The sequence below is a fragment of the Anabrus simplex genome, chromosome 6, assembly GCF_040414725.1.
Source record: "Anabrus simplex isolate iqAnaSimp1 chromosome 6, ASM4041472v1, whole genome shotgun sequence".
Taxonomy (NCBI): Eukaryota; Metazoa; Arthropoda; class Insecta; order Orthoptera; family Tettigoniidae; genus Anabrus; species Anabrus simplex.
Window position 1 is genome coordinate 294631039 of NC_090270.1, and position 22300 is coordinate 294653338.

Here is a 22300-nt window from a genome sequence, read left to right on the forward strand (position 1 = left end):
GTTTTACGCATACTTTAGATAACAAATAAAACCAAACCATCTCCTCACTGGCCATAAAGTCAGCTTGAGGAGTATAAGGTAATATTTTTATGGAATGAAAAATTGACACTGAGTAGGATGACCTAGCTAGACTGTACGTGCCCACATTTGTCCTCCGGATTAGACGTGATATTTATTTTTCTTATGCAGGCTATTTGTCTTACGTCACACTAATTCAGACAGGTCTTACGGCGACGATGGGATAGGAATCAACCGTGGCGTTAGGACACATGTTAGAGTTGGGAATAGAACTAAGTACCGTACAACAATACATGTTTCTATAATAACACATATAAGAGCACTCAGATTTTACACATACACTATATACTTCTCCCTTAACCCAAAATAAAAAGGATGGCATGATTTATGCACTTATTTCCCGAAAAAAAAATTTCAATGTTGCCATTGATGCTATCACGGCCCATATTTATAGACATGATATAGGCTTTTGGTTTATGCTATGCCAAGCAAATAAGGTGAAATTCTTCACGTTTCGCAGAGAACTATGCTCTGCGTCATCAGAAGAAAATCTCGACTGTCCTCGATAAAGGCTTCTAAAACAATGAGCTTTGAATTTAGACGTTACCCAATAGAAGTAGACATGGGCGTTCGCTCGCCACCAGATGGCTCCATAGGCGCGGTACAGCGCTAGCGTTCGAAGCGGAAGCTGACAGAACCATCAGAATCAGTCTGAGAGGGTCACATAACATAACAGGCATACGCACATATGAAGGTATGACATTGACACAAGTCTGAAATGAAACATCTGGCATTGAGCAACGTACGAATTTGGAAAACACCGAAACGAAACAACAAATATTACTTCAGTTGGTTTAACGGTTCCGGAGAAAGTGTACGTTGAGATGAAAACTGCATTAAAAATAATATTTTATACGTGAAAATATATTTAAATGAATGTATAAATCATGCCATACTTGTTCTTTTGGCTTAATGGACTACTGTATATAATACATGTGCAAAATGTGAGTGTTCAATGTTTAAAACCATGGGAATAAGGTGGCAACGTGATAACATGTTTTGTTGTGCTTAGTTCTATTCCGAACCCTACCATGTGTACTTAAGTAAGGAGCAACCCCACCATTCACTTGGTTTGAAAATGGGAAACCATGGGTAGCGATCTCGAGGGCTGCTGAAGTCCTAACCCACGATCTTATGAATGCGAGCTCACTACTACGTGATCCGAGCCACGCAGCCGACTCACTCGGTCACTTGTTGAACCCTCGGTTTTAACCTAATTTAATTGAATTTTTGACGTTGATCATTTACATCGTAGTATGGGGTAGGACGTTTAGTACTCCAAATAAAATATCTACCAACAATAGAACCGATTTGAAGAAATTATGAACGCTGAAATTTTCATTCTGATACTTATTGACATTCGTTGTTCCTGTTTAATGACACACAGTTCACGTTTTCCACCGCCATAAATTCAATTTTCATAGAAAATTACCTTCATTTCTCTCGTTTTCTTTGCAATTTAGAAATTTAGAAAATTACAATCCTTCATTGTTGTCACCCGCTAAGTCTATTACCTTTTTCCAAATATCGGGAAGCCATCGAGGACCGTTAGCAAGGCGTTCTCTGTTGACGACAGCGACGAAGCGCCCTATTGCGCGGAGTACAGATGCCGCGTCAGGAAATCGGCAGCCTCCGAGGGGTTCCTTCATCTTCGGAAGCAGGTCGAAGTCACAAGGACGCATGTCTGGTGAGTACGGAGGGTGTTCCAAGACCTCACAATGCCACTGTTGCAATAAGAGTTTGACACACTGTATGCGACTTCACAACGTGCGTTGTCATACAACACGATCGGACGATCGTCTCGCAAAAATCGCGGACGTTTGCGCCGCATAGCCAGACGCAGATGGTCCAGAAATTGCTAGTAGTAGTCGTCACTGTTGACGCTTTGTCCCTCAGGCACAACATCCGTAAGAATAACACCAGCGCAGTCGTATGCCACAATCAACATAAGCTTCACCCAACTGGGTTCCGTTCGATTGACGCTTTAATTCAGGTACGTAGCTCGTGCTCTCGTTTCACCAATGGCGACAATACACTGAAGAAATGCGTCTCGTTCGTGGACGCCAGCCAGTGCATACCGGTACCATTTGTGTACGTCGCTGAGTTAATGTGGAACCCAACGGAACGCATTCTTTATTTTAGACATTTCGTCAGTATGTCAGTATGTGGCACACCGTTTACTGCGCCATGTGATGGGGTTGTTTATTACATGAATGTATAAAATGTCCGTATTTTTTGTGCTGTAATGTAGATTATTTGCTGTTTCTATTATCGTGCATTATATTTGGATGGTCGATTTTTGTACGCAACGCCACTACTCATTCTGTGGCCAATAGTTTCCCATCAGATCAGTGTGGTATTTTATTCAGTGTTGTTCGATATGTCGCATAAAATCGTTACTCTCAATTCACAATCTTGACAGAATTCAGTTGGATAGAATTAAATATAGGTTTTATGATTAAGTTTCGCAGGTTACAGTAAATCTGTAAAACAAAATTGTGCGTTTCTTGCTGATGAAGTTTTGTTAAAGCCTAAGGCGACCACAAAGAAGGAACCACAGGGCTGTCGACTGATGGTGAGCTATGATGTGTTTTGTCGACAACAGAAGCAAATGATTTTTTCAAGTTACAATGGGAAAAATAATATTTGGTTTATGATAGAATTTATGATCTATTTTGTGTATTTCAAAACACTCATTTGGAAATTCGCCGTATATTTTGAAGATGGCGTTTGAAAACGTTCAGATTTTCTTTATGAATAAGCTGACACAAAATGTTACATTCATATTAGATTAGTCATTTTCACTAATTTCAATAGCTCCTCTGAATAAATACTTGCTTTTCCTTGAAATGCGATTATTCTTACATTTCCATACGGAAATGGTACATCATTTCATATTTCTTATTATATGTGGGTAATGCATATATACAATGACTAGAAGAGGTATTAAACCCATTAAATGACGATCACAAAATTACACATTGCCACAAATTGCTAGGTGTAGTTTTAGATTCCAAGGCACCATATCGTAGGTATTACAGCAAAGGCTTGCGTTTCCCAATGCTCTTCCTGTCCATTATTACCCTTAAGACTGGTCACGCCTCCCAGACGCATATAGATATGCAGTCCATCAGAACAGTTTTCCTTGGGTTCATTTTCCTACGCTTATGGGTAAAGGAAAATGAGCCTTAAATACAGCAGACTGTAGGAGTGCGTAAATACGTCATGCAAACATACATCCCTATAACGCATTACGGTAAGGTTCATTTTCCTTCACGGATAACCATAGGAAAATATACACAACGAACGTGTATCAGATGGACTACATATGTGTATCTGACTGGGAGGCGTGACCAGTCATAAGGAAAATTATAGATACGAAGAGCATTGGGAGATTCTAGACTTTGCTGTCTCTGCGACGATATACAATGGTAGTTTTTCATGTAGATCTTTCGCCGGTAACAGATGCATTCTCTACGATCAACTACTTATTGTTCGGAAACCAATTGCGATGATAGTTTTACATGATTCTTGATATCGTGATAATTACCTGCGATCCTCAAGTTTGCGTGTAATACATACGGTAATTACGTGATAGTTTATTTCAAAATTCTATATCCATTGGACAATACATGAACAACGACCGCCTTGGAGATAAACCAGTAACGATGTCACCAGACCATCAAGCTGTATTTTATTGTTCTTTATCTTAAACACTTAAGAACAACGTTCCTTGTTTCAGCTGAAACTGGGGCCAGAGAAGATGCGTCGTAAATCGTGCTTGTCGCTCATCATCACAGCCCACTTCAGCTTCACGATTGGAGCAGATATCGTTGTGAGCTTCCAGGACCACACGCTGGTAAGTTGGCATGCTTGAAAACAAATATGTGTAACAACTTATTCTGTAGATTCCAGTCGTATTTAAACCTCCTGCTACCATAACCTTTACTTTTTCCGATTACTTTTACCAAGGAGGTAATATAATTAGCTCAATTAAATTACCTTCAAATGTAAGATTTACAAGTCAAAACTTGAATCATTTTGTGCATGATAAATCACTGTATTAAATTTAGAAACAATAAGTCTTCAATACATGTTGTTTGTCGATAATTTAACATAAATAATTGGGAGCGCAATATTATTACTGCGGATTAGCTGTTGGGTTTCAACTCGAAAGGCCGAGGTTGTATTCCAGATGGACCTGGAATTAGAATGTCCACCTGGAATATCACGTATCGAAGGGGAACAAACAGATCTTCAATAGGTCTTAGACCGCCGTACTAAACAAATTTGATACAGGGTGGCTGAAGTGCCCTCGATATTCCTAGGGTACCTAGGGTACCTAGTACAAAGATATTTAAAGGGGGCGATGACCTCGATGTTAGGCCCCTTTAAACAACAAGCATCATCAAGATATTTCAGAAGGCACTTTCTGACTTAAATTTTCGATAAATGAGACACCTGAGGAACAACTATAAGGGACTAGAAATAAAACATCAAAGTATAAAGTTTCCTATAATTTAGTCGTATGTTTTACTTTAATAATCCAAAATTTCAACACCGCTGAGTTCCTTCTATAAATGTAGCTCGTCGATTTCTCTGTCGATCAAATAATGCAACATAGACCTATTAGGAAAATGTGGACTAGTATGGAGAAGTTTCTCCTAGACCTGGAACCTCCGACAGTGGTTCAACATTGACGATATGGCAATCCTGATACGAGAGGAACAAAAGAGACTACTCCATGATGGTCACCAACTTTCAGCCAGGATATGACAACAGAAGTACAAAAAAAGATGAAAATGAACAAGGACGCTTTCTTTTTCAGTAAACGCACAGGGATTTGGCTTCACGGTATTCATTTGTGGGAAATGAAACACATCTCTTCCAGTCACCATATTTGATGAACGTTTGTATGGCGCTTTCATTGCGACTCGCTGTCTTCGGTACCTTCGGTGTCCTCATTGCATTGACCTCAACAACCAGTGGCTCATTATCCAAGTCATTTTGTTTCTTTCACTCTGTTTTGCGTGTGGCTTCACTAACGTCATCATAAGCAAGGTTGTATTTTGCTTTCGGAAATTTACATCAGAAAGCATGTTGAGCGTGGTACAAGTCTCTCTCCTCTCGAGAAGCCAAATTTCATCGATAAAGTGAATAAAAAATTTATGTTCTCTGTATTTTAGATAAATGTTAACCTATAGAAACGGAAGAAATAAAAGTAAGTCAGTTATGACGTGAAAAAGTAAAATAATAATGGTAATATTGATATTAATGGCGAAGTTCAAGTGAGAAGTGTCAAAATATATTACAATGAAAACGGGCCTCAGACAAGGTGACGTATTTTATCCATTGCTTTTCGGTATGGCTCTCGATTGCATCATGAAATTTTGGCAAAAGGAAGAACCACCTGCAATCAAAATTAGAGCAAAACCCTCCATATGAACAAACTGCCTGGGATTCACGGCCTATTTAGCTCTCTTAGCCCTTGACTTGGAATAATTTCCTGCCGAGATCTCAAGTTTCCAAACAGTCGTTCCGAGTATAAGTGGAACAAATCAATTTCCGAAACCCCCAATTATAATAGGTATTGCCATGAAGAAAATTATTACAAATGCATGGGCGGTGACGATTACATTATAAATTTTGTCGTCACCAATTAAGTAGCCTGCTTTTCCCAATTCTACTCGAATTAATAAGCTGAGAGATGTACCTACCATTCCTGCTCAAGCACCAAAAATGAAATAAAGTAATCATAAATGATAAAAGAATAACATAGTACTACAGTTTAAATTTCAGTTGGAGAAATCTTCACACACAACTTTAACTAGAAAGAAACATGGATAAATAGAACTAACAAAATGACAAAGCACAATTTCTCACCTAGCCAATCTATACAAAGAAATGTCTCTCACTAGATACTAAGATCCAACATTATAAGATAGTAACTCTCTCGGAAGACACTTACGCTTGATAAACCGTGTTCCAAATTTAAAAAATCAAATAACTGATCGGCTCCACAAAAACGAAATAATAATCATCAGAACTTACCTAAATCAAAAATATCAGGTCGAAGGAGTCAGGATAATCCTTCCTAATGAAACTGTCTAGCGAGAGATTGACCCAGTCACCAGAAAAATAAAGAAGAAAATAATTTCTTATTTCCTTCACGTCTCGCGACTGCCAGGAAATCAGCTTTTATGACAGCTAGCGATGTGAAATCTTGGAAGAAAGACAGAAGGGCAATGGATTTCGAAGCATTTGGGCTCGAGGTAGACAACAAAAATAAAATTAGGATCCTTCCCAAGACAAATGTTCACGAAATATAACACATACAATGGCTATAGAATTTTGAAACGAATTGATAAAATTACGATCGGAATGAATGGAAAGGTACTGGGCAGGTCAAAGAACCAAAGAGTACAACCTTCCAAGGGAAACCGAACGTGGTCCAAAATGGCCAATGTTTGTTTGTTTGTTTGTTTGTTTCTTTGTTTGTTTGTCCATCTCTTGTCCCGTTTCTCTACGGGGTCGGGTAAAAACTTTCTTCAGCTTGGCCCAGGTACTTCTGGGGTCTCTGAAGCCACCCAGGCTCATTTTAGTTTCTGGTCGGGGGTTGAAGCCCGGATGCTCTTCCTGACGCCACGTTATTCTTGAGATAAAAATCTCGAATAAGTATTGGCCAGGATTCGAATCTCAGCCTTCCGTGTGGGAAGCCAACAGATAAGCCATTGAACTAATCATGCCCCCTCCAATATTGCCAATAATAATAATAATAATAATAATAATAATAATAATAATAATAATAATAATAATAATAATAATAATAATAATAATAATAATAATAATCATAACGTGTGGCTACTACTTGGATGTAAACCTTTTAAGACTAATCCTCTGATGACGGTGGGTGTTATTTTCCGTGTATGAGAAGATGCGTATTATTGCCATAGAGATAGTGGTGTGTGTGTGTGTGTGTGTGTGTGTGTTTGTGTGTGTGTGTGTGTGTGTGTTTGTGTTTGTGGTGTGAACTGTGAACGTGTGGCGCAGTGGCAATAAGCGCACCACTCAGCATGAGGCGAGATTTTACCAACAATGAAAACATCACTGGGGTACTTATTAGATGTCTATTTCCGGCACTGAGAAACATTTAAAATTGGCTGGAGTGCTGGTATGTATGTAAATTGGTACGTGGAAGCTCACTTCCAATGGAGGAGTGTCTAAAGTGAACTGTACTGCCCTTGGTAGCAGGAGAGTAAATGTGTTGCCAGGGATCTTGCAGTCCGCAATACGGTTCAGTACGAAGATTTGCATACGCAGCAGGGGTAAATCCCATCCTTTTTGTATCTCATCAGGGAGCCGTAGTGCAGGCTGCAGGATTCTACCAAAGCGTTTGATGACATGGTGTAGTCCAACATAATATGACACTGATGCACGCTCTCTAATCATAAAACAATAGGTTCTAATATAGATGTACAGTCATTACAGGTGCTCAAGTACGCAGTGCAGACTGTCTTCCTTTTCTGGGGTATTTTTCTATGTTGTACCTTCCTGTATGGCGGATATCGTGTGATGACGTTGTTGCGGAATATGCCAGGAAGTCTTCTACAGAGAGAACCTTTGGACCGTAATACGAAAGGTAAGACTTATTTAAGTACATACATACAAGGAGAGGGAGCAAATATAGAAATAAAAGCATGAAAATGTAACATTCTCTACGCACAACAAACTATACAAGGATCCTTGCTTCTTAAGAATATATCTTGTCCAAGAACTTTATTTGAAGATAATTCACAAAATAAATATTTCCACTGCTATATACAGTTGCACCAGTGTTGCTAAATTATTTAATAAGTTAGTTAAGAACACTGAAAGAGAACAAGAATTTTAGGAAAAAAGCATCGGATAGACACTGATTTGTTTATGTAGACAAATACCTTTTTATTAATATATAAGGTATGCATAAAGTAAACTTATGCTAAGAACCGTTTGGTTCGTATTCTTCTTCGTTTTTATCATCCTTCTCTTGCTGCTTCGCTTTCCTAAATTTTATTTCTGGCTTTGTTTCCCAGTTCATTTAAGTTATTGCCGTAATTTTTTTCAACGTAGAAATTATTAAAAGAAACTCAGTACTTGTACAAGCATTTTATTTTTAAAGTCTTAATATCGAATAAAAATTACACCGTACGAACTGGTTATCACACTATATAATAATATGGATAACCGAATTCACTGCTCGATTTCCTGACGTAAAGTCAGCGGGTGAGATGAAAGAAAGTGTTCACCTAGTATATATATCTGTACATGATGAGATCATGTCCACCACCTTATCCAAACAAACACAGTGAATAGTTTGTCTTTTACAGCGAAAATCATTTATTTTTTACTCCTTGTTTCATTATTTGCCTGATAAATCCCTATGTTCTCAGGTAGATTCTGCCCCTACTTTATAAAGAAATGAGCCAAACACCTCTACGCGTAGGGAAATGTTATTACGGTTGGCAACACTGATTTGCACAAAAGCTACATATAGACTGAAAGATCAATTGATTAGGAAAATCTAACTATTAACAGGTTGATCCCTCGTTACTGGAGATCACAGTTTGCAAGGTCGTTTGGGGTGGTGGTGGTGGTGGAGGGGGGGATACAGATTCTACAAGGTGACGCACGTCGTCCATATCCTATGAAGCCTTATCTGCTAAAATACAAACTTTCCTTTATGATCAGTTAGAGTTTCACCCTCAAGTAGTCTCTTATATATTGGTGGTAGAGGCATCTAACCATAGAAGGAAAACTATTACAATATGTCAAATTTCAGAATCCTTAGTAGAGATGGACATAGTAGAGAACAGTTCATGGAATACATAAAGAGAGGCACTGTACCCGTGGCATATATATAAGACAGATTGTAGTCGCAGCGATAGATTTCGCTCAGGTACACAAGTATTTAAACCATAAACTTGGCACAACGACAGTAACTAATTGGTGAATTTACTGATTAATCTGTCAAGGGTTGAGGTCCGTATAAAGAGTCTTGTAAGGTAAAAGCACAAATCTTGTCCATATTCACAGGAGGACTGACTCTGAATGTGAGGAGCAAGTGGTATCTGTTCAACAAATACTGACGTGTTACCTTTAATTTGAAGAGGTTCAAAGAGCTGTAAAATACCAAGAGCATAGTGACTGTCCATCAACACTACACGTATTTGTTAATGCATTGATAATGATGCGGGAAAACAAGCCTATAGCATTATTCAACGAGCAGACTTCTTTTCACTATCGCCAAGGAAAGCATAAACCCACCTTGCACTATCACAAGTGCCTGAACAGCTTTCATGATTATGTCTAAAATAAAGGAATGATGACAGAATAAATCTGTGTTTTAATCTTCAAATGTCCTTGCCAATTCGTTAACAAAATATTATAGAAACTTTTGTTTGACTTAATCTTCGTAACTAGTTGAGCAGAGAAGCACACGTTAGGTAAAGATTATTAACTAAAATTACTGAAAGTTGTCACTTTATCGCATTTAATTTTTAATAGTACTTTATTTTTATTTTCGTATTTTGCCCGACTCCTTGGTTGAATGGTGTTGAGTCCTTCGGTTCAGAGGGTCCCCGGTTCGGTTCACGACCAGATCGGGGATTTTAATCGCGTGTGATTAATTCTTCTGTCTCGGGGTCTGCGTGTTTGTGTTTGTCCCCAAACTCTCCTCTTCATATTCAGGCAACACACCATACTACCAACCACCAGAGGAACAGGCAGTAGTTACTACATCCCTCCATATAGGGTTGCGTCAGGAAGGGCACCCATCCATAAAACATGGATAAACCCACGTTTGCTACAGAGTTCACACCCGCGACCCCACAAGTTGTGGGAAAAGCGGGAGAAGAGGGATTTTATTTTCGTATTTTATGTTTTTAACCGCTAGCTTGCTATGAAATGTATTGTTTGAAAAGTAATTTGTGGAATATTGTGGTTGAAGAGGCAAAATCCCATATTTCACGACGTTCTTCTTATGCATTGTTTTCTTTAAGAGTTGCCACGCCTCCCAGCCACGTATGGAGATCGTCGTTACTCCTCCAAGTACCGCTGTATTGAGGGGAGAAATACTGACCCGCATCACATGCATCAACGAAAATTCGTTGGTGTAGTTCATGCAATTCTGAACCCTAGACGACAGAACATTTCTGGTCAGAGTTCTAAGTTGAAATATGTCACACAGCGGTTTTCCTAGGAACAGCGATGATATGCAGCCCATCAGAACAATTTTCATTGTGTTCCTATCCCGGTGTGTAAAGGAAAATGAACCTATCGTATCACACTGTACGATTGTATATTTGCACGACATATTCACACACTCCTACAGTGTACGGTATTTAAGGTTCATTTTCCTTTACGCCTTCGCATAGGAAAATAAACACAGCGAACGTTGGTCTCATCTACTGTATATCAATATGTGGCTGGGAGGCGTGACCCGCATTATGGAAAGTAATGGATATGGAGAACATTGTGATATACGAAATACTGTTCCTTCACAAACTATATGCCCAGGAGAATATAGTGCGTATAAAGTCAATTGAATCTACGAAAGTTAATTTCAGTATAAATACTTGAAGTGCGATATCCTTAAATAGTTAGACTGTATACAAACACGGTGACAAATTAGTGGCAAGTACATAAAGAATGATAATTCAAAAACAGGGGGTGAAATTAATAGAAAGGCAAGCGAGCCGTTAGGAACCTAAACATACGCAATCTTTTAATTTGCCTAAAATTGTATATGATGTCGAGGATTAAGAATACGACAAGTTTATAAATTGACAGTGGAAAGTGTGTGAAATAAAAATACCAAAATTTGTAATGTGAGAGCAAGAGTTACGTGGTTCCTCCATATCCTAATGGATCCCTTCAATCCTAATATGGTAACAGCATGGATTTCATATTTGGTCATCGTGAGTCTATTGTATACGTTCACAGAAAAGACGTGATAGTGCCTCTGGCTCCAACCACCAGTCCTATGACTTCACGGTTCTTGAGGTGATGAAAAAAGAAAATCCTAAGCCTGTTCCCATTCAGTCTAACGGATCCGGAATGGAATGAATGATTCCCCATCTATTGGCGAGGATAGGAATTTTGCCGGCTGCCAAAGCCTCTCGCACTCCTCTAGAGCAATGGCTAATGACTGACAGATGAAATTATATTGGAAAGTGTTGCTGGAATGAAGGATGACAGGGAAACCTGGAGTACCCGGAGGAAACCCCGTCTCGCCTCCGGTTCGTCCGGCACAAATCTCGCATGAAGTGACCGGGATCTGGACCACAGAACCCAGCGGTAAGAGGCCAGCGCTCTGCCGCCTGAGACAAGGAGGCTCTCTTTAGGTCGTATTTACTGTAATAAGATCACAAGGGATATTGGTTTTAATCTATCATTCTCCTTTAAATTAATGCTCTGAAACTGGCAATATATTAACATGTAAATACAGATATGTTTATCTAGCTATATAGTATATATTATTGCATTTATTCAATTGAAATTAATCCTAGAAAATTTTCAGAAAAGTGTCCTACAATAAAGCATAAATTTGGAACCAAATACTAGGTAATTTTGGACAGATAAATGATTGTATGAATCAATTTAGTAAATAACAATTGCTACCGTAGTCAAGAGATGTGTCCGAAGTATTCCACCTTCCTTTATCTGATGGTAGTGAATAGCTCCTTTTTTATTAATTTGATTCGAGACTTTTGGTTTGTCACATGGTAAACTCATGATATCCTTACCAGCCGTCAGTATATCTTCTCGGATGCGTTGTTCAATATCCAGGACCCAATACCAGATACAAAAATCACAGTGAAGGCGTAGTCGTTTATTATTCCACTTTCAAATAAAAGCCTCATCAGAAGAGACAAATGTTTGGAAGGTGAGACCTTCCAGAAACAAGTGAAAAAAATCTTGCACGTTAATACAAAGAAGTTCAAGCAATTCCAGGCTCTTCTATTGGTATCATGGCCATTGTTAAATTATATCACTTTAAGTTATGTCATATAATCCTTGAAGTAAAATGTAAATAGTGTAAAATATGCAACGTACTGTATTTAATAAATAATATATCATTGATTAATAATTTAAGCATAAAATAAATGGGATAAAATTAGTATGTTTTGATGTTACAACGTAAAGGAAACATAGAGTTTCAGTGCTCTCTAACCCAAACGACCGCATATTGGTATGTAATGTTCGAGTGTTCTCACGGATAAATACGGTTAATATGACACGTGTATTACGGCAAAAGCTTATTGCTGGCAGTGTTTGGATAGTATGTAAAATGTACCAGATATAAACTATATGTTATACATGAACAGAGGGTTTGGATAAATTCATGCCATATTAACTCACTTACTGTATCACCCTCGTATATTTTCAGGTTATAGAAAATCCAAATTGGCCACAAGAAAAATAGTATCATAGGCATTCCATTTAAATCAGCAGCATATTTTTTTACTGTCCCCCCTCCCCCCAAATTGACCCATTAACTACAGTAGTTATGTTTTCAGAACCAGGGTAAGTTTACACTGTATGCAGCACTATGCACTCTTTCTTGCAACATGCACCTAGCCATGCACTTTGCACATTTTCACAGGCATCATGCAGTTGGCTATGCTCGCGCCTTACAACAATTTGGCCAGCTCCGTAGCAGCAGCCTTAGTACCGACACTGCTTACACCTAAGATCCGCATCACAGATGAAAATGACCAGACCTTCAGCTACGGTAGTGACAGCAACAGTTTGCCGGCACAAGGAGCCCAGCAGGAGGATGGTAAGATGGCATAACTCTTCATCACAAAGCACGCTTTTTCTACACAGGGTATTACGTTACAAATTGATGTTATAATTAATGACATTAAAATTCTGTTCGTGGTCCTGACGCCCATTTGACGAGGCGAGTCTTGAACTACTACAGAGAGAACATTTGAACTAACTTTCCAGCCCAGTATTTTTCATATTGGCGACATGACAGCTATTTGCTGAGGTGAATGCTCCGGAAGTGCTTACGCATCCGACTTCGCTTTGGATGCAAGGCAAGCAGGTTAGTGAAAAATTTACAAGCCAAATACCCTCAACCCAGAAGAACAGAAAGAAAATATCCACCAGAAAAAGACCCCAACTAGGGCATGGTTGTATTACATATAAGGTAAATCAGGTACAGATGCCGCACACATTGTAAGCAGTGGTTCTCATCATTACAGCTAGATGACAGTGTGTATGGTCTTTCAGTTTCTAAGGAAGAACTACTGTCTGCGGGTATGATGAATGTTGCTCGTTTATTACATCAATTATAACCGATACATTGCGAAAAGTACATTTTTCTTCCTGACAAAAGTTTTTCGTTGTGTTGATTTATTGTATATTAAGTTGGTTTCAAATGCTTAAATCATCCCTTTTGACTACATCAGGAGTCAGAAACATAAGCCTAAATGATAGTAAGCTTATTTTCGGCCATGTTGACCTTGAGGTTCGACAACAGGATGGTACGGCGTCTCTAACTGATAGCTGGGAGAGTTGCCGCACAGCAATTCGGTAGAGATGCTTCATTGATAACAGATTCTAGAAGCGATCTGGAAACATTCAATACTATTCAGAGGGTATTGGTATTTTATTAGAATACTTTGTTGCCTCACGATTCTTAAAATTCATCATTTATGTGTATTGCTTTCGTTGTTAACTTTATTGTTACCATATAAAATTATATTTTTTCAGAAATAAGTTTATTTGAAAGACCAGAGAGTGTTTTTAACGTTGATGAGTTTGCACTGCAGACTTAAAACCAACCTGTTTCTGTCATAACGGAAATAGGTTCCAAATCTGTTCATGTACCAACGTCAGGAGAGAAAGGCGAAAATGTGACTGTTCTGGCTTGTTGTAATGCTTCATCCAAATTTATGCCCCCTGTTTTGATATTTAAGACTGTAAAAAAGAATCCCGAGTTTGCTCATGGCTTGCTTCGTGGTTCTAATAATGTTATTTGTTTTACGTCCCACTAACTACTCTTTTACGGTTTTCGGAGACGCCGAGGTGCCGGAATTTAGTCCCGCGGAAGTTCTTTTACGTGCCAGTAAATCTACCGACACGAGGCTGACGTATTTGAGCACCTTCAAATACCACCGGACTGAGCCAGGATCGAACCGCTTCGTGGTTCTGAGGTGCACATGAACCCGACGTCATGGTACATCAGTGCAGAGTTGTTCTACAGGTGGTTCACGGGTCATTTTCTAAAAAACAAGCCACTAGGAAAGTCCCTTCTAATTTTAGGTGGTCATGCCTCTCATAGTAGTTCACGGTAGTTGGTTCAGACAGCTGTTGATAACGATGTGATAATAATCTGCCTACCTAATCACTGCACTCATGCCTTAACAGCTCCTGGACGTGTCACTTTTCGGGTCGCTGAAAGCATATTTCAGGAAAGAATCCATTGCACATGCACATTGATCGAAATTGAAATTAATATATGATTAATTTAATGTTGTGAATTATAAGTTAGATTATTTTACCATTGAATGATGAAAGTACATAGATATAATTGCATTATAGTATGTTCTAATGTTCAGTTATATTCATGTTGGAGAAATTAGCTTAAATTTGATTTTGCTCTTGAATATTTTACTTGCGGCATCTCTTCCGAGTAAAGTTGACATCTATACCGGGTACCAGGGAGAGACGCCGCTGATGCAACAATACCTTTGTACCATTTATTTTCAGTTATCAATATTTTGCTCGTCTCTGATCTAATGTACATATTTTCAAATCATGCTTTAGCAGTTTGAAACAATTTTTAAAAATACATCTACGGATATATAACAAAAAATATAAAAAGTGCTGCAACTCTATCGGAATTACCTTATGGGTCCCTCACCAGCATTACTTGATTCGAGAACTGGAAATAATACAAAGAAAAGCAGCTCGATTTGTTCTGGGTGATTTCCGACAAAAGGGTACCGTTACAAAAATGTTTCAAATATTCGGCTGGGAAGACCTGTGAGAAAGGAGACGAGCTGCTCGACTAAGTGGTACGTTCCGAACTGCCAGTGGAGTGAGGCGTGAAATGACATTAGTAGACGAATTAGTTTGATTGGTGTTCTTAAAAGTAGGAAAGATCACATTATGTAGATGAATTTGGAATTCAACAGGACAAATTGGGGCAAATACTATTTTATAGGAAGAGGAGTTAGGGATTGGAATTATTTATCAAGGGAGATGTTCAATAAGTTCCCAAATTCTTTGCAGTTGTTTGAGAAAATACTAGGTTAGCAACAGACATGGAATCTACCACCTGGGCGAGTCCGCTAAATGCAGATCACTGGTGTCTGGCTCCATGGCTAAATGGTTATCGTGCTGGCCTTTGGTCACAGGGGTCCCGGGTTCATCATCATTTCATCCTCATCACGACGCGCAGGTCGCCTACGGGAGTCAAATCAAAAGACCTGCATCTGGCGAGCCGAACTTGTCCTCGGTCACTCCTGGCACAAAAAGCCATACGCCATTTCATTTGTTTAGTGTTGATTGATTAATTACGCAACGTGATGTATATTTTCTTAAAGACGTGGCTGAAATATATGAACCATGAATGTAGGCAGTTTCAGCATCTCCTTACATAACGTTGGGAAGTAGAAAGCTTTACTGTTGCATGACTGTATCACCGCTGCTAAACAATACACGGCAACAATAGTCGCGCTTGCCGTTCTAGAAAAATACCGCGTTCCTGATTATTAGTTCAAATGACCTCAATCTACTCTGAATGGCCACCAGAGACGCTAATTAGCTGACAAAGCCATGGAAACTGATGTGCAGTAGAATTGGAAGTGATCAAGTGAGGTGAAATCTCTGAAAAAAAATGGGTCGGTATATCTGTAGCCGTAGGAGAGATGTCTGCAGTTCAGAGAGTAAGGAATGAGGAAAGATGCCAAGAGTGGGTTAATTACCAAATGGCAAAGCACTACAACATATTTATTATACAATAAATAATGGAAGGTGGATAAATCACATTTGCAATATCAAAGGAACTATATGTCAAAAACATATCAGATGTAAGGCTTTTCAGGCGTTTGCTCTATTAACCAGCGTTTCGTCTTAGGTTTGACACTAGACTCATCAGAGTGGGATGTGTCAGACCCTACCCACTGACGCTGGGGTGTATGCAGGTGAACTTATCAGACGCCCTTATAAGAGGCACAGTCTGATAACTGCATACGGGAGATAAATCTCTACAATGGAATTGTTGCTCGCCTAGCAATTCCGAATGGAAAATTCTAAATTCCCATATCTGATATGTTTTTAACATTTTTGACATGCTCTATTGGTGAAATATATCTAATTCCATCCATGGGAATTTAGAATTTAGAAAGTACAGTCATAGCATAACATTGTGGGTTTCATTCGATGTCAGTTTTACACAGGAGGTAATTCCAACCTAGTATTTCATGGAAGGTATTTATAAGGTAAATTTTAAATAGTCTTATGGTGATTACCAACTATATACAATTGACACAAGACAAAATTAAAGTCATAGCTTTCCAGCCAATTAATTAAATTTGGAGAGAGACTGAACAAGTCATCAGGAAATCCAGAGTATGAATGAAGAGGGCAGAGTTGGACGAGATATCCAATCGTCTGTTCTTCTAAACTACATTCGTACATTGGCGAGCTGATCCAACACCGTTTGTACAGAAAGTAGTTACAGCAACCGAGGCCAAGCCGAAAACCTTTGGCTTCTTAGTGCGATCAAGATGGTGGGAATTTGTTCCCAATGTTTTTAATAACCACTCTTTCGTCCAGCTTTCATTTCCATTGAATATAATCCGCAATAGGTTTCTATGCCTTGTCGGCTAACGTTGTTGTGGCGGATGACAGAATTCCTGATGCAGTTGTAAAGAAGACAATGCAAAGATTGTCTTAGCCTCCCTTAGAACAGCTTGTTTCCACCTTAGATAATAATAATAATAATTTCGTGTGGCTATTTCTAGCCGAGTGCAGCCCTTGTAAGGCAGACCCTCCGATGAGGGTGGGCGGCATCTGCCATGCGTAGGTAACTGCGTGTTATGTGTGGTGTGTGAGTTGCAAAGATGTTGGAGACGGCACAAACACCCAGCCCCCGGGCCACTGGAATTAACCAATGAATGTTAAAATCCCCGACCCGGCCGGTAATCGAACCCGGGACCCTCTGAACCGAAGGTCAGTACGCTGTCCATTCAGCCTACGAGTCGGACTCCACCTTAGATGTGGTGGAGGGATGTGACATAACACAAGTAACTAGTGACATGGAGTTGATTTAACAGTGCCCGTGGCGCAAAGCATTGTGTCATTTAGTTTTTTGTCTATTTTCTGTACATGTGTACTTTCTGACAAAACAGGTGTACAGTAAATTACAATAAAAATAATAAACAATGTGAATATATTTTATTACAAGTCAACCAATGTGTGCCTCATAAGATAATGAATCATTCCAAAACTAAGGTCGAAATGAGTTCTTGACCATTGACTTAATAGCAAATTCCAACCTAAATTTTCATAAATGAATGAAGATACAATTTCTCTGGAAGCAGTGAACAAACGCTGGGAGCCCGCCGAGTCTTCCAGTCCTCCCAGTAGTCTAACTGCTGCAAATACGAAAAATTTATTTTTGTGAATAGACACAAAATGCCCCTACAAGGGTAACCACAGACACTCGATAACTCAGATGGAAGGTTGTGGGAGGTACCTATTCGTTGTGACAATACCATGTACAGTAAACAAAATACATCTTCTAATAAAGTAAGTTAAACTGGCAGTTCAAGCAGATATAACGCCGAAAGAATTCGCGCGCAGTTACAAAAATGATGGCTTCTTCAGAACTGTACCAGGATTTTCAGTGTGAGGTCCCTGGCCCAAATGGAAATCGAACCCGGGGCTTCTGAATCGAAGACCATTACGCTGACCATTAAGTCAAGGAGATAGACTTTATAGAAATAATACTATTGTATTCAATTATCGTTGTGACAATGCCATATAAACAAAATGTATTTTCTGATAAAATATGTCAAAATCATCCTATTCTAGTTTGGAGAGAGATTCTCACTCATAGTAATGATAATGAGAACAGAATCATATCAACAATATCTTAAATTAATTATTTCTAAAATAAATATACACATTTGGCACTGAACTGTTAAAAAGAATAGTTGTTGATATATTAGCCAGTACAGAATAAAGTTACTGTCGTCGTCTGAATTTTAGAAACGGACGGGCCAATAAACTTCCTCTTTAAAGCTCTCTTTGACTCAAACGCAATCAGTCCCAGCGCCTTCCCCCTTTGGACGCGTTCACTCGAAACTAGTTCACGGGAGCTGTCTGCACCCATCTCGTCCCGTCCATCCATTTGTCATTCTGAATTACAGCACATCCAACTACAAGGCCGCGTTCCCCTAAACGACATTCACTTCCTATAATTAATTACTACTGTCACCATGGTGAATCCTCCTACAACGTAGGCAAAACTCAAAACTTCACGAATATACAGTACTACATCATTTGTCAAGACCATATTATTTTCCTTCTTTAAATTCACCATGTCTTTTGCTTATTCAGAACATTTTTCTTTAATTTTACTTCGTTAATTTTCATACCCTTCGTTTACGGAGTATGTTACCTATTTCTTGAAAACAATTCCCAGCACACACTTTCTCTGCGTGGCATAGATGTCCAATTTGAAACATTTGAGGTACAAAGAGAGAATTAATCAATAACATGTTCTCCTCCATTGTCAATAACATTATGTCAATACCGAGGCAGTTTTATCGGAGAAAATACCTTTCCGAAAGACCTACTTCAACAAAATCAGCACACAGTCAGCCATATCCCTTTCAATCCCTGACCACGCAATTGTGTGTGTACGTATCTTTATTTTTATTTCTTACTGAACGAAATCCTAGACCACACAATTGTGTGGGTTCTATTCTGAGAGAATGACAGTCATGAGGATTTTTTTTCCATTTTTACTCAGCTATTTGTTCATAGTAACCTAATAAATTATGTGATCCATTTACTTTGGCTGAAAAGAGTTGCTCAGGATATAGGGATATAGTGCACGAGCCTACCGACCCATTGCCGTAGTTACCAAAAACACTGAGGTGAGGTATGACTGAATTTTTTTTACAAATTTTAAGCAATTATAATCTAATTTGGATCCCGATATAAACACTTACTGGTAAGCGGTATACCCAATTTCATTCATTCAGGTCATTTAATTTTAAAATTTTTATTACGCACATTCAAAAACGCTCCACGTTACACCGTTTTAAGAAAAATGAAGAACCGAAATTTGGCTGCTGAATACAGATCGCTATGTAACTTTTAATTTTGTTAAAAGTATAAGTTAGTATTTTTTTTTTTTTTTGCTTTATGAGCCCAATTTTTTTCTCAAAAGGTAGAGTACCGCCCTAATTAAGCATGCGAAACTTACTGTCAAGCGCAGTGGATATAAAAAACTTATAGCATTTATTCATACTGACATAAATAGCGTAGGGTGTGAAAAAATTCTCAACCGGTTATAACAAAAACTCTGTCTCGAGGAGAAATTTGTACACAGAAAGATGGAGTAACTAAAATGTGAAGCTGAGAAAGTAGAACTTAAGGTATGCATTCACGTGAACGTCTCATTCACGTCTTCATCGAAGCGAGTTCCTATTGGCAATTTAATCCGAGGTATTCATTTCTGACCGGGCGAGTTGGCCGTTCGCGTAGAGGCGCGCGGCTGTGAGCTTGCATCCGGGAGATAGTAGGTTCGAATCCCACTATCGGCAGCCCTGAAAATGGTTTTCCGTGGTTTCCCATTTTCACACCAGGCAAATGCTGGGGCTGTACCTTAATTAAGGCCACGGCCGCTTCCTTCCAACTCCTCGGCCTTTCCTCTCCCATCGTCGCCATAAGACCTATCTGTGTCGGTGCGACGTAAAGCTCCTAGCAAAAAAAAAATATTCATTTCTGTGACTCAATACTAGAATCTGAGAACACTTAGTGAAATAATAATAATAATAATAATAATAGTTTTTACTACGTACCTACATCTTCATTACAGACTGCTTTCAGCTTAAAGTCCGTGAATGTGTGATTAAATACTTCTGAAATAGTGTGTTAACCTTGCTCAAACATAGTCCCAGTGAATGTTTTCACTTTATTGGTTTACACACTACTAAAGGATTGGATAGTCGTAGCTACCTGACCACAATAATAATAATAATAATAATAATAATAATAATCGCGGATACCCGTGGAACGCAGAGAGGTGAAATAAAGTGTGGGCTTGAATGGGTCTAACTACAATATAAAAATTTGAATTAACACTTGAACTGAAGGTTGTATTTCTTCAAAAACAACAAAGTTAACAAATTTTAATTTGGTGAAAATAACAATGAAATCTCAGGTACAATGCCAAACAAAGGTGGAACACTCCAGAATAGGGACTATAACAATTTTGTTGTTCAGGCCCTCGATTTACAAGTTCTGAGCTACAAGCTCAAGTTTACGAAATTTACAATTCAGAATGAGGAATGATTTAGTCAAGGGCAGAAATCCCCCAATTCAAGAGCACTTGCTCCAAAAATTACAATATCTAGCCTTTCAGAGGCAGCCCTCACAATTACAGAACTTCGAAAAGAGCTTACATGCCCTCCAACATTAACAAAGTTCTTACAGCCTACTCAAGGCAACATTACATCAAAATCGAACAATCTCATGCCTCTCTGGGCGCAATTTACAGTTGACAAAAGTTAGTTTACAGGGGTATCTAGTACCCAAACTACGGGGCTTTCGTGGAAAAATAATAACAGGTTAAATACACTGACTGACAGAGCAAATGCAACACCAAGAAGGAGTGGTTCGAAAGGGATGAAAGTTGGGAAAAAAACAGAGACGGCACGGACGAATAATTGATGTTTATTTCAAACCGATATACAGGTTACACAATGCGCACGGCATCGACTCAGTAGGATGTAGGACCACCGCGAGCGGCGATGCACGCAGAAACATGTCTAGGTACAGAGTCAATAAGAGTGCGGATGGTGTCCTGAGGGATGGTTCTCCATTCTCTGTCAACTATTTGCCACAGTTGGTCGTCCGTACGAGGCTGGGGCAGAGTTTGCAAACGGCGTCCAATGAGATCCCACACGTGTTCGATTGGTGAGAGATCCGGAGAGTACGCTGGCCACGGAAGCATCTGTACACCTCGTAGAGCCTGTTGGGAGATGCGAGCAGTGTGTGGGCGGGCATTATCCTGCTGAAGCAGACCATTGGGCAGCCCCTGAAGGTACGGGAGTGCCACCGGCCGCAGCACATGCTGCACGTAGCGGTGGGCATTTAACGTGCCTTGAATACGCACTAGAGGTGACGTGGAATCATACGCAATAGCGCCCCAAACCATGATGCCGCGTTGTCTAGCGGTAGGGCGCTCCACAGTTACTGCCGGATTTGACCTTTCTCCACGCCGACGCCACACTCGTCTGCGGTGACTATCACTGACAGAACAGAAGCGTGACTCATCGGAGAACACGACGTTCCGCCATTCCCTCATCCAAGTCGCTCTAGCCCGGCACCATGCCAGGCGTGCACGTCTATGCTGTGGAGTCAATGGTGGTCTTCTGAGCGGACGCCGGGAGTGCAGGCCTCCTTCAACCAATCGACGGGAAATTGTTCTGGTCGATATTGGAACAGCCAGGGTGTCTTGCACATGCTGAAGAATGGCGGTTGACGTGGCGTGCGGGGCTGCCACCGCTTGGCGGCGGATGCGCTGATCCTCGCGTGCTGAAGTCACTCGGGCTGCGCCTGGACCCCTCGCACGTGCCACATGTCCCTGCGCCAACCATCTTCGCCACAGGCGCTGCACCGTGGACACATCCCTATGGGTATCGGCTGCGATTTGACGAAGCGACCAACCTGCCCTTCTCAGCCCGATCACCATACCCCTCGTAAAGTCGTCTGTCTGCTGGAAATGCCTCCGTTGACGGCGGCCTGGCATTCTTAGCTATACACGTGTCCTGTGGCACACGACAACACGTTCTACAATGACTGTCGGCTGAGAAATCACGGTACGAAGTGGGCCATTCGCCAACGCCGTGTCCCATTTATCGTTCGCTACGTGCGCAGCACAGCGGCGCATTTCACATCATGAGCATACCTCAGTGACGTCAGTCTA

The 22300-nt window shown here is 39.8% G+C and overlaps 1 protein-coding gene across 1 annotated transcript in view; it reads left to right on the forward strand.

Moving 5' to 3' along the window:
- Window positions 1-22300, forward strand: part of LOC136875989 (uncharacterized) — a 440031-nt gene that overhangs the window by 374827 nt on the left and 42904 nt on the right. The window contains exons 5-7 of the mRNA XM_068228292.1: window positions 3821-3937; window positions 7567-7717; window positions 12722-12898. Of these exons, the coding sequence (XP_068084393.1) occupies window positions 3821-3937; window positions 7567-7717; window positions 12722-12898 (445 nt within the window). The remainder of the gene's footprint in view (window positions 1-3820; window positions 3938-7566; window positions 7718-12721; window positions 12899-22300) is intronic.